Below are 13422 nucleotides of genomic sequence, written 5' to 3'. Positions count from 1 at the left end.
TGGCTGGGTACTGTGTTCTTAGAAGTTCTAACTCAAGATGCCCAGATGGTGATGGGATATGAGAAGCTAATGACATGCATGGAAGGACATGTGGTTCCAGACATGCTAGGTGTCTGGTTCCTAACAAGGCACTGCAGTATTTGAGATTTCTGTTCCAGAAACAAATGGGGACAAATTTCATAGTGTCATTTGTGAATGTTCTCATCCTTCAGGCTTTTGCTGTATACCGCCATTGCCAAGTTGTAGCTATGGTTTGCTTGAAAAGAGAGGAGGAGGAGGAGGAAAGCAATGACCAAAAAAGCCCTAAAAAATAACACACGATCTCACATTTATGTAAAATACTTATGGAAGAATCTGTGTCAAATGTTCACATTTATGTACTTTAAAAATATTTTTAATTTATACATTATTTTTAAAACAGTTTTAAGCTTACAGAAAGTAAGCAGAGTTACCATATACCACCTCATCCTTTCCCATATGTTTTATAATAAACAAAAATGTTTTATCTGCTCTGAATTATTTGCTTCTTTTGATGAATTAATTTGTCTAGAGAGTATTACCATGGAAAAAAAGCTCCCTTCACATTATCTTTATGAAGAATTCAATGCCTTGTACTGATCAGTGATTTTCAGATGACAGTGTGCAAAACAATCACCTGCAGGGTTGTTAAAAATACAGGACTGATTTTGTAAGTCTGAGCCAGAGACAAAGAAACTGCATTTTTAACATAGCACCCAGGTGATTCTGATTCAATAAGCATATGAACTATACTTTGAGAAACAATGGGCTAGAAATTCTTATCCCTGAATGGAAAATCTCTATTAGACCACCTGAACCCACACATAGGTCTGCTACTCCTTAAAATTAAAAAAAAAAAAAGACTCAGTCGTCTTTTTCAAATCCTGTCAAATGTTGTCAGCATGGAAAACAATTTGTGTCTGAGCTAATTTATCAACCAATGAACACAATAAAGTTAGAGTTAGAAGTGAAATTTTTAAAAATCTCATACACCATTCACTTGCCTAGAAGCCAATGAGGCAAAATTGTTATATCAAAGCATCCTAACAGATAAAATGTTGATTATCGATACATTTTATATATATATATACATACACACATACTTTTTTGTTGTACACATTTTTAATGAACTTTTTATTGAAATTATTAGGCCATCAAGACACAATCTCAAAGACAAACAGGATTTATGTAAATGTATATTTAAGAAGGGGAATCTGAATTATTTAGGGTCTAATCCATTATAAAATGACCTAATGGACAGTCACAGGTGTTTTGGACCCCAGTTCAAGAGTTGGAGATGAGCTTTAAGACCCTTACTAGTCAAAGTGTGGTTCCCGGACCAGCAACATGAGCAATGTAGGAATTAGTTAGAAATGCAGATACTCAGGCCCCACCAGACATACTGAAAAAAAGTCTGCATTTTTAACATAATACCCAAATGACTTAGCTGCACATAAAAAATAAAGAAAACTTTCCTTCCAGTGTTTCAGTCCGGAGATCCTTTCTAAATTTTCCTGGCTTTGGACTGATTCCCAGTACTAGTCCCCATTTCTCCCATATATCCACACACCCCATTATTTTTATTTCAGATGGTCATCTCTTGCCTCTTGCTCTTATCTCCAAAGGGAAACCCACACAGACTCTAACTAGGAACTCACAGGCTTCATTCACAAGTTTTCTTCTTTTAACCAAAGAAAACTTAGCATCCTGATCAATATCTTTAAATATCTGCTAGCAGACCTGAGCACATCCAATTTATTTAAAGCTGAAAGTGAATAAAATATAGCTAGTACCAGGGTATTCACACCATTACTATCTTCCCTCCTTGCTTCAAAGCCTTGCTTTGCTCTCTCTAGGACTGTGCTTCAGTAAAAAGTAGTCAGTCCATTCAGAATTTAAAAAAAAAAATCTCTTTTCTTGTGTAAAAAGAACAATGCTATTACGAAAAAAATGGTGCCACACACTCCCACAATTTGTGTTTCAAAAAGCCACTGCTGCTGCAAAATCACCACTACTATCCTGGAACCATTATGAACATGCTAATCTATGCCCAAAGCAATATTAGTATTATTGTTCATATTTTTATTATCTCAACAGGGATAGCCCAAACCAGATAGTGCTATAATTCTGCTTTCTCCTGGTACGAGACTGGGAAAGAAGATATAATGATAACAAAGAAATGCAGCCAATTATTTTAGTAAATAACACTGCAGAAGTCATATCATTTCTCATTTGCCAATTGCTCCAACTCTTATCAAGTTACTAGAGACAGCAAGTCAATGTGCCTGGTGCTGGAGAAAAATCATTCAGGTAAGCTGAGGCTGCTCCTTCTGTTTCTCCATCTGCTAAGCTGTTAACACAAAGACATATTGACAAAAGCTCAAGGAAAACATGGAATATTTCATCAGTAAGATTATGCTGCCCTGGAGACAGATGTTAGAAGGTTGTAATATTTAAAAATAAAGAGATAAACACATGGTTGAGAGGAAAGAATAAAATAATTTAGCATGGAGATAGAAAATTAAAAAGAAAAAGGAAAAGATGGAAAGACAGATTGTATCATACTGTATTAGCACAAGAAATGGCAAATCCTTTCATGTAGGGAAAAACTTTTTTATCTGCCTCAAGCAATCATTTACCATTAGGTAGACATTCTTAGAGTGCACTGGGGTAGATCTGTAAGAAGTGCTTAGCAGGGCTAATTATGATTACACAGAAAAGACTTACCTCTTGTCACCAGGTAAAGTCCAGGCTTTGACTTAAATCCATACACACCAGTTTTCATAAAAGTTTAAACATGAAAAATGTTATATACTTTGGTAATTCACATTGTGAACATAAAAACAATATTAAGTAATGATAACTCTGGATTTATCTGGTGACTTTTACTGCAGAGGTCAAAATACTTTGTCTTCACTTATTTTACTAGAGAAAATAATAAAAGTAGATTATAATTGTAGGTTATATATTCACAATTGACATACAGTAGGCATGTATTAAGCAAACACATTTTTAAACAGCAGATTCTCCATTTTTGCTAAAATTTTAACACATAAATAAAATGCAAAGAGTAGGAACAGGAAAGTAGAAGGAACTTTGACTTTGAATTCAAACAGAATTGGGTTCAGATCCTGGATATTTAATTCACTTCTCTGAGCTTTAGTTCCCTCATATGTAAAGCAGGGATAATAATACCTACTTTACAGGGTTGCTGAGAGGGTTAAACCGTTAAATATATTACTAATGAAGGCCCTGGCATTGTGTGTGAACACTGCAGGTACTCAATAAATGCCAAGTAACATCATCCCAAAAAAACTAACACAAACAAGCATATTAGAGATTCCAATTTAATTACCGTTTGTCCTTCTCTTAAAATCTCCAAGTTCTGATTGTACAGTAGAAGCCCCTAACTTAACACCTTTTTCCACTGGGAAGGTGATGCCCTCCTCAAAAAAAAAAAAAAAAAAAAAAAAAAAAAAGGGTTGGGGGGAAGGATAAAAAAGGGGAGGCCCCAAAAAAAAAAAAAAAAAAAAGGTTGTGGGGAATAGTATAAAGGAGGAGTTCCCAGAGAAAGGAAAAGAAACAGAATACTTCTTCCAGGAAAGAGGAGGAAGGGGACATAAGGTCTGACTTCATGGTCGTGACTACCTCACCTCCTCAAGGATGAAAACTCAGGTAAAATCATGGCAAAAAAATATGGATGAAAACCCAGGTAAATAATGGTTAAAAAAAAAAAAAAAAAAAAAAACTGAAAGCTGGAAAGCTTTGAGAGTTTGCCCTGCTTCCTGTTCATCATTCTAAAAGGAGAAAAACTTGCAGGATAACCACACCCAACAGAGGACTACCACAAACACAATAAAATGGCAGCATGGTGTGAGTAGGCCAAGAAAGGTTCTGTAATGGCAGGTCTCAAACTTCGTTGGCTGTTGTGCAGCAGCTCTTATGTCCAGGTATTCCTTCATGATCCCAGCAGGATACATGAAAGGTGGTTGTTTAGAGTCGAGAGGGAGAAGCCATTCTGGTCACTGTGAGATGATCCCCACAGCAGATACTGCAGAGCAGACAGACTAAACCAGGGTTCACAGGGTAGATGTGGTTGCGACATGAGGACCTGCAATGCTGTTGAAAAATGAGAAGAAAACAAATGAGAACGGGAGAGCTATAAGCTCTGACAAGTCTGAAAGAATACTGGTTTAGTTAATGACAGACTGAAGTAGCAGATAAAGAAACCCAGTAACTAGTTTGGACTAGATATATCTCCATGGACGTCAGTGAGAATTCAGATGACTGCACAAAGGCCACACACAGATCTGGGGCTCTCTCCCCTCCTTGCCGTAAGAACACATGAACCTTTCCAGACATCTACAGGACGTTTCTGCCAGGAGAAAGGGACAGAAAGAACACCAAAAAACTGGGATTTACCACCAAAGAACCTATTTTAAAGCTAAAGAAACTGAGATAATTTTGCTTGTCATCTTTAAATTCTATCCCATCCTACTTCACTCAAAAGAAAATTTATTCCAATTCTAAAGAAATGAAAGGCCTTTTTAGCTCTTGATAAGTTAGACGCAATGTGTCCTACTCTATAAGTCATATTTTCTTTCTGTGAGACCTGGACAGGAAACCCAAATAACCATTATGTTTCTTTATTCACAAATTAAAATACCCTAATTACATCAGGTAAAAGGAAGTAGTATCATACATACATTATTTTTCTCTCCTTTAAAAAAATTATTATATAGGTAATTTGAGAGATCCATTCATTCATTCATTCATTCAATAAATATTTACTGAGTACCTTCCCATCTATCATATGCACAGAAGTAAATGAGATTGAGGTTGACTATTATGCACAGAGCAGTTAAAAAGCATTTTTGCACAAAATCATTGTTTTAGAAAATTCTGTTGCCAGAATAACAAGTGAAGCCAGTTGCAAGAGGTAATATTATGTAAAATCTTATTTTTTAAAATATATTTGTTATAACAAAAGAGATACAAGATATGGAGGAATAGGCCAGAAAGACTATCATCATTGCCTTTTTCATTTTGTTAATACAGGCATTCAAAAGAAGTTATATAAAAACATTATATAGCTGTTTTAGTTATCTCAGTAAATACTGCTTGAAAATTTTAAGAAATTAAACTGAAGAAGTCAAATAACACTGTCATAAAGGCTACAGGACAGTTTGTTGTTTAAGAGTATAGGTATTTTTCATAAAGATTCCCTTTAAAATGTTAGTGTTGTAGTCCTTTTTTTGAGACAGGGTCTTGCTCAGTCACCCAGACTGGAGCACAGTGGTGCAATCACGGCTCACAGGAGCCTCAAACTCCTGGGCACAAGTGATCCTCCACCCTCAGCCTCCTGTGTAGCTAGGACTACAAAGCACTCACCAGTATACACAACCATGCTAGCTAATTTTTTTTAGTTTTTGTACAGACCAGGTCTTGCTATATTTTCAAGGATGGTCTTGAACTCCTGGCCTCATGTAATGCTCCCACCTTGGCCTCCAAAAAGGCTGGGATTACAGGCATGAGCCACTGTGCCCAGCCCAAGCCCTTAATGTCTTAGCTTATTAAGTCCAAAGTTTTATATTACCAGGTTTTCTTAAAGGTGGGCTATGGAAGCCTGAAAAATATAAGCTATTTGTCGATATGCTGTTATAAACATGAAAGAGAATATTATGGCTTTACTTTAAAAAAAATCCTATAATTTTATAAAGATATTTATCTACAGAAATGGCATTGTAGAATATTTTCAGAAAGGCTTTTATGCTGGCTCTTTGAATCATTGCCCATTCAAAGAATTTTAAATATTCTATCTAACCTCCTGTACCATAAAAGCTCATTAGATTTCATATACGAGAGTACAGAGTACAAAATTTAGGAAAAACCTCTGCTTTTATCAGTTACTTCTGAAAAAGTTAGTATTTCAGTCATCCTACATCCTACATTTCAGTCATCATACACTGATTGAAAGGTGACATTGTTAGAGATTATAAATAATTCAACAAATGGCATCTATCTGATTAGTATTTCAAAACAATATTTTATCTCTTCCCAAACCCCTCTTTATCTTCATAGAGTGCAGTTGCATTTGAAATCTATGGTTTCTGGCATTTCTGGGGTAAGGTTATACTAGGAATTTACCAGACCTGTCAGTCTGTAGGTTTCTTCCATATTTCATTATATCATTACAGTTATAATTAGTTGTCTGGTAAAATTAAGAACAGTCTATTTCAGTGAATGCTCATGTGAATATTTAACAACTTTTTGTTAGAATGACAGCTTAGCAACACAAAGAATAAACCAGAAAGGGAGAGTCACTGACGTAACCTTACTTAACTTAATGTTGCCAGCTCAATTGAAAACGCTAAGATTTTGCATTTTTTTCATTTTTGTTATTAATCATCAACCACATATTTCTTGTCAGGAGACAAGCAGCAGTTTGATGACATTCCTGCCTCAACCAGCATGTTTTGAACCTACCTGTCTTTATTGCTATGGCTCCCTAGAAACTCTGCCATTGACGAGCGTTGATTCAGCTGAATGCTTTGACATTTAGCTTGTCAGTGAAAGCTATTTTAATCATTAAGATGCATTTCCCTTCCAAGATTGCAAACTGTTGCTGCTCATACACAACATTTTATCATTTGATTACCGTGGAGAAGAAGAGAACCTGAAAAGTTACTCTTACTATCCATTATTTTAACAGCTACAATTTATGGACTATTTTACTGTGTGTGAGGAGTTGTGCTTAGCAATTTACACAGATTGACTCATTTAATCCTCTCAATCATGGAGTCTGACCACCTGAATTTGCATCCTTGTTTTCCACTTACTATCTGTGTAACATGCAGCCCTCTCTGTGATATGATTTCCTCAACCACAAAAGGGAGTAACAGTACCTACCTCACAGGATTATTATGAGGAATAAATGAAACACATCATTAACAGTGCTTAGAATACCTGCAAAACAGTGCGTTTTCAGAGGGTTAAGAGTAATTTTGTTACCATTTTCAGATGAAATCAACCAGTTCTTCACCAACTGTCCTGCTCAGCATCACTTCTAACTCTGTCTCTTTTCCCAAATTCAAAAGTACAGAGAAAATGAAAAATATTTTTTTAGGACATTTTTCTATAGGTATTTGAACTCCAGCTCCACAGGAGGGAGCACCACAATTATAGAAGGATAGTACTTTTGCAGTATGAGCCTTTTAAATGTTTTTCCTGCTCTTTCTTTCTTCACTGTAGCCATTCCCCATTCAGGGAGCTAGACCTATGTGCTGGTGAATCCCCGTTAAATGGGATGGAAGTGAAGATTTAGACAGTTTGGGGGACTTCAGAGGAGAGGGGCCATTTGTTCCAGGTTTTAATTAGTGGCATAATGGCAGCAAGATAACAGAATCCCATTGTTTTCCATGTCCAAGTTTGTGAAAGAGCAGAAGAAATATATGTCAGGTGTTTATTTAGACAACCTCAGACAGCCTAACAGAGTTCCCTGGGCTATATCATGGAGTGAGAGCAGCTGTATGATCCCATGCCCCTAACTGGGCATGGAAGCAAAACTTCTCATAGTCCAGAGCACCACTAGGATGTTTCCTATTGTCGCAGATACTATGCTGTGTTGTTACTGAACTCCTTCCTTTCCTGAGCACAAAGCTAAACCAAGTATCATAGCCTCCCCTGCAGTTAGTTGGGTAAGCCTTGACTTTTAAAACCTTTATGAACCACTATATACATTCTCTTCTCTCATCTGCTAGTTGAATATATATGAACCATTTGAAGGTCTTATGATTCTAGAAAAATGACAAGAGTCATTGAATTAGGAGTTCTTAACCTGGGATCTATTTAATAAAATGTAGGAGAACCATGACCTTGGACGTGGAACGAAAACAATTCTGTATTTTCATCAACTTCTAACTGAAATCTAGCAATTCTTTAAATTATGAACATGTTAGGAATCAATGCACAGTAGTATTAGCAATACTTGAGACTTTGTCACCAATAAAAATCATAGGTATTTTCATATCACATTATAGATACTTAAGGTATCTTAAATATCATTTATACTAAAATTTACTTCGAAATAATAGTAATTATTAGGCTATTCAATATGCCAACAAAAGCACATATATTACAACAAAATATTTTAAAAGTTTGATAACTGTGTATCAATAAAATTGTTTTCCTTTGTAACCTGATATAATTTTTACATCTTCTAAAACATTTTTCTGCTTCACCAGATTGCCAAAGGGAGCTACAAAAAATTAAGAATCCCCATTCTAAATGGATCCCTGCATGATTCCATGGACCCTAGTCCACCTTTTTCCCTCCACTCCACATCGCCACCACACTGATGACCCACATTGTCATGATGTGAGAAATAAGCTTTTACTGGGTTAAGTTATGGAGATTTGGAAGTTAATTTTTAGAGCAGTTAGCCTGTGCAGACTAATACTCATACACCCTTGCTACCAAAATGGTAAGAGACCTCTGGTTGGAAAAGACCCAGAAATGAATCCTGAGGTTCAAACATTGGATGCAGCCATTGAATATGTCTCAGCAGATAACAACTCAAAGAGTGTGAAGTTCAGTCCAGGAAACATTTCCTTCAACTTAGAAATAAAGTTCAATTACAGTATCATAAAGAAACAGTTCAATTATTCTTGAATTTGTATGCTGAAATTTATAACTGTGATACAACAATGAATTTTCTTATTTATTCTTTCTCTCTTCTTTTACTAGAGTGGCAGTTATTTTTGTTTCTCATAGCAGATGTTAAATGCTTTTGAATTCATCAAAGTTTTATAGGTGTATGTGTGTACATAATACATATAGTTATATATATATATGGCTTTATATATATAAAATATGTGTATATATATATGGTTTTAAAACAACCTCTGATTAGCTCTGTTCTCAGCTAGAGTTTAACACTGAAGAGAAGCAAGTAACTACAAAGATGAGATCAATACTGTGTAAGTCCTATGAAGGAATTTGAAAGTTGAATTTTTTTAAAAATGGTTTGTTGATTCAAAGAGTCTTGATAGAACACTCCACGGTTTTCAAGACAGGTGTAAACTTGACAACGCTTTCTCAAGGCATCGAGTTTTGTTTAATTTCATCTTTTCCTTTAGACTGTTCTGCTGCCTTTATTTTAGCATTAGAACAAATGAATCAGTCATTGTGAAACTTTAAGGTTGTTAAAAGTCAAATGCAAAACCTCCTCTGAGGACAGATTCTTTCTAATCACCAAAGACTTACTGTATCTAAATTTTTATAACCTATTGAACTATAACTAAATGAAAATAAAATGGGATTAGTGTGCTATAGTTTGGGTTTTGCCATTAAAATGCAAAAAAAGTCCATTTATTCTTAAATGCTATATAATATAAACATCAGTTTGTTCTGATCACTGCTGTATACTCAGCTCCAAGCCTAATGCCTGACAAATAAATATTTTTATGAATGACTAATCAAATAGCACTTATTGAAATTATTTACAGAATACACGATTTATAACTAGATTTTGCCATGAGAAAGTTGCTGCCTTTCACACTATGTAAGGGTAAGGTGACTGGATTAAGATGTTAAAGCCTGTAAACTGCCAGTAGCTCACTGACCCTTGAAACTCCTAAGGTGATACAAAGTTCTTTGATGGAAGAAATACTGTGGTATTATATTATTAAAATTAAGTTGTTTCTAACATACCAATCCTTTGAAACTTAAGTTTCAGTGGTTTTTTAGTATTAGCATAAGTGTGTATTAATAAGTACAAGAGCTGGGCGCAGTGGCTCACGTCTGTAATAGCAGCACTTTGGGAGGCTGAGGCGGGCAGATAACAAAAACAAGAGTTCCAGACCAGCCTGGCCAATATGCTGAAACCCCGTCTCTACTAAAAATACAAAAATTAGGCCGGGCGCGGTGGCTGATGCCTGTATTCCGAGCACTTCGGGAGGCCAAGGCGGGTGGATCACGACAGGAGATCGAGACCATCCTGGCTAAGACACGGTGAAACCCTGTCTCTACTAAAAGCACAATTAGCCGGGCTTGGTGGCGGGCGCCTGTAGTCCCAGCTACTCCGGAGGCTGAGGCAGGAGAATGGCGTGAATCCGAAAGGCGGAGCTTGCAGTGAGCCAAGATGGCGCCACTGCGCTCCAGCCTGGACGACAGAGCTACACTCCATCTCAAAAAACAGACAAACAAACAAACAAAAACAAAAATTAGCCAGGCGTGGTGGCGGGCGCCTGGAGTCCCAGCTACTTGGGAGGCTGAGGCAAGAGAATCGCTTGAACCCAGGAGGCAGAGGTTGCAGTGAGCTGAGATCGCACCACTGCACTCCGGCCTGGGCAACAGAGCCAGACTCCGTCTCAAAAAAAAAAAAAAAAAAAAAGAGTTTTGGCTCTTTAATTTTCATGTTAATTTTCACACATTCAAAAGAGGAAATGGCACAAGGAAGCCCCTAAGTACCCATTTCCCAACCCAACAATAATTGCCATTCTTATTTCATTTTTCCCTCTTCCAGTCTTGTTCTTTTTTTGCTAGATTATTTTAAAGGAAATCCTAGGTATCCTATTCTTTCAGCTATAATTATTTCTGTATGTATCTCTAACAGATAAGGACTTTCTAAACATAATAATACAGTACCATTTAGCTCCTCTAATAAAATTATTTATAATTCCTTAATACAATACAGTCCCTGTTCAAATTTTGCCTGATTATCTCAAAAATGTCTTATACATGTTTGTTTGAATCAGTATCCAAACAATGTCCGTAACAGTTGAGTTTAGTTAACGTATCTGTAAAGTTTAACAGAAAATGCTTCATCCTTTTTTTTTTTCAGTGCCATTTATTTGTTGAAGAAACCAGGTCATTTGTTTTGTAAAAACCTCTAATTCTGGATTTGACTGTTTGCATCATGGTATAGTTTAACAAGTCCCTCTATTTTCTGTAAAACAGTAGTTAGATCTCATAATTTTCTTTTGGAAAGAATATTGCATAGGTAGTACTGTGCAATTCCTGTTGCATAAGGAGACAAGTATTTGTCTCCACGTTTACTGAAGACGGACTACACTGAGTTCAAGTGTTGTCAGTCTGATCCATCACTACAAAGTGCTCCAACTTTTATCTAACGCTATTAGCCACTGATGACTCTTGGCTGGGTCCATTATTTCATCAAGAGTCGCAAAATGATGATTTTATATTTCTATCATTATTACTAACTGGAATTCCATAAAGAAAAAAATGCCTTCCATCAACTACGTGATTACCCTCAAATACAACTCATGCCCAGAAAGCAGGATAAATGCTTGTTTCTTCATTGAAATTAATCTACTTTCAGCATGAGTTGGTATCGTATTTCACTTTCAACAGCGTGCAATGAGTCTCCCTCAACTCACTCTAACTTCTCCCTAAGGTTACCAGGTGGTTTTTACCGTAAAACCTCGCAGGGCCAGAATGGGATAAGACAGGATGGAATTGGGCAGGCCAAGGTGGGATGGACGCAGGGATTTAGGAGAGGGAGGTACTGGGTCAGGGAAGACAGAATACCTTAAGCATGCTCTAGGAGGTGGAATCCGAGCCTTCTGAGCTGTCTTGGACGTTGGTGCTCTCCACAGACTCCTTAGGTTCTTTGCTGTCACTGCCACTTTCTTCGGTATCCGGGTTCTTTTGCTGACAGGCCTCTTCAGAACCACAAAGTGTGCTGCCCTGTGTCTCCTGGTTCTCCCTGGAGCCCAGGACCACATACCCGCCCTTCTTCAGGTCCACTTGTCGTCTCAGCTCATCTGCCATCTGCGAGAGATCCCGCTTCATAGCATAAGCATCTTCCCCATCTGCATAGTATTTAGGTTCCACCTCACTAATCTGAAAGTTGAGGGTGTTAGAATAGAGGTGCAAGGCTGCCCGGTTACTCTTCCTGACATGCAGAGACACGTATTTGGCGTTAAAGTTCTCTATCATGGCCCTGGAGGCCTGGTCCATCAGCTTCTGGGCCAGGCCGAGGCGCCGGTGTGAACGCTTCACGGCCAGTGAGGTGATATGGCCATGCGGGACATCATCTGGGTCCTCCTCCATTTTGGCTAGGACATAGCCCACAATCTTCCCGTCCTCATCCTCAGCGATGTAAGAAAGCTGGGGCCAGGAAAGGCCATGATATAAATAGTATTTCATCTGGTAGTTTTCAGGAAGGCAAAGGAGGTTGCAGTGCTGCATATTCATCAGATCATCCGGCCGAGCGTTGCGGATGTTCATAATGGCGGCGGGTAGGGAGCTGGTTGGACTGCAGTGAACCCAGAAGAGGCTGTTGCCGACCTTAAGGGTGACTGTTTGCCTCAGGAATCCAGTCCAGGGGGCTAACACTACCGGGCTGAATCTTGTGGAGGTCAGATGGCGGGAAGGCAGAACGAGCAGGAGATGGAAAAGATGGTGCTAAGCTGCGGCTTTCAGAAGTGCGTCACTGATCCCAGCCAATGAGGTTTCACTTCATTGTGCGTCTGCGTGCGCAGGAGTTAGGGGGTGGGGAGAGAGGAGTTCATTGTGACCTCCTTGGTTTTAAATAAAGTGATCCATTGCAGTTATTATTTTTATTTGTTTCAGTTTTAACTTTTGATTTGGGTATATCTGAATAATTTTTCACAAACTGGAGAAACCCATGTAACAGGAACTTAGAGGAAATAAAGAACATTGCATCCCAGAACCCCCCCTCCTGTCCCCTTTCAGTACCCGCTTTCAACGTCCCCAAAATAACGATTACCTAGACTTCTGACAGACTTTATATAAATGGAATCATAGTGCGTGCATTATTTTTGTGTCAGGTTTTTTTCACTCACTCTTTGTAAGTTTCAGCCACCTCGTGTATAGCTGAGGGTTCTTTATATTCTTCCTTGTTTGATATTCTATTGCCTAAATATGTCACAATTTTTTTTTTTTTTTTTATCAATTCTACTGTTACTGGCCATTTTCTCATTTCCAGTTTGGGAATAGTACCCTTAACGTAGTTGAACATTCTAGACATGTCTTTAGTTGGAACAAATGCGTATTTATCTAGGACTAGAATTCCTGGGCCAGTGAATATAATGATGCTCAACTTTTATAAATACTGCCACTTTTTCAGAGCCGTTGCTCCACATTCTCAACAACATTTGCTATTTCCCCATTGTTTCTATTTTAGCCATTCTTTTGTAGCGGTAGAATTATTACGCTGTGGTTGCATTTGCATTGCACTGATGAGTAGTAAAGTTGAGCACTTTATATGCTTATTAGCCATACTGTATCCTCTTTTGTAAATGGCTCCTCAGATTTTTTTTGCTCATTTTTCTACTTGTGTATCTTTTCACATTAATTTTGAGTTTTATCAAAAATATATTCTGGGTATAAGTCCTTTGTTAGATATATTTGTAATGA

At 37.5% G+C, this 13422-nt stretch overlaps 1 protein-coding gene across 1 annotated transcript; it reads right to left on the bottom strand.

Annotated features, from left to right (window-relative positions):
- Positions 1 to 3563: 3563 nt before the first annotated feature.
- Positions 3564 to 12460, bottom strand: NAA11 (N-alpha-acetyltransferase 11, NatA catalytic subunit). The gene is made up of 2 exons (XM_017876605.1): positions 11569 to 12460; positions 3564 to 4137 (listed from the first exon to the last, which is right to left on the bottom strand). The coding sequence occupies exon 1, from the start codon at positions 12268 to 12270 to the stop codon at positions 11581 to 11583; it is 690 nt and encodes a 229-aa protein (XP_017732094.1). The 5' UTR covers positions 12271 to 12460; the 3' UTR covers positions 3564 to 4137; positions 11569 to 11580.
- Between the last annotated feature and the right edge of the window lie 962 nt (positions 12461 to 13422).

This window comes from Rhinopithecus bieti, unplaced genomic scaffold (genome assembly GCF_001698545.2).
Source record: "Rhinopithecus bieti isolate Rb0 unplaced genomic scaffold, ASM169854v2 scaffold_8675, whole genome shotgun sequence".
In the NCBI taxonomy this organism is placed as follows: domain Eukaryota; kingdom Metazoa; phylum Chordata; class Mammalia; order Primates; family Cercopithecidae; genus Rhinopithecus; species Rhinopithecus bieti.
The sequence above is the reverse complement of the archived record's forward strand: the minus strand, read 5'-3'. Positions and strand labels throughout refer to the sequence as shown.

Bases quoted from the DNA above. Each gene is read 5' to 3' on its own strand.
- NAA11 (XM_017876605.1), bottom strand. From the start codon at position 12,270: ATGAACATCCGCAACGCTCGGCCGGATGATCTGATGAATATGCAGCAC.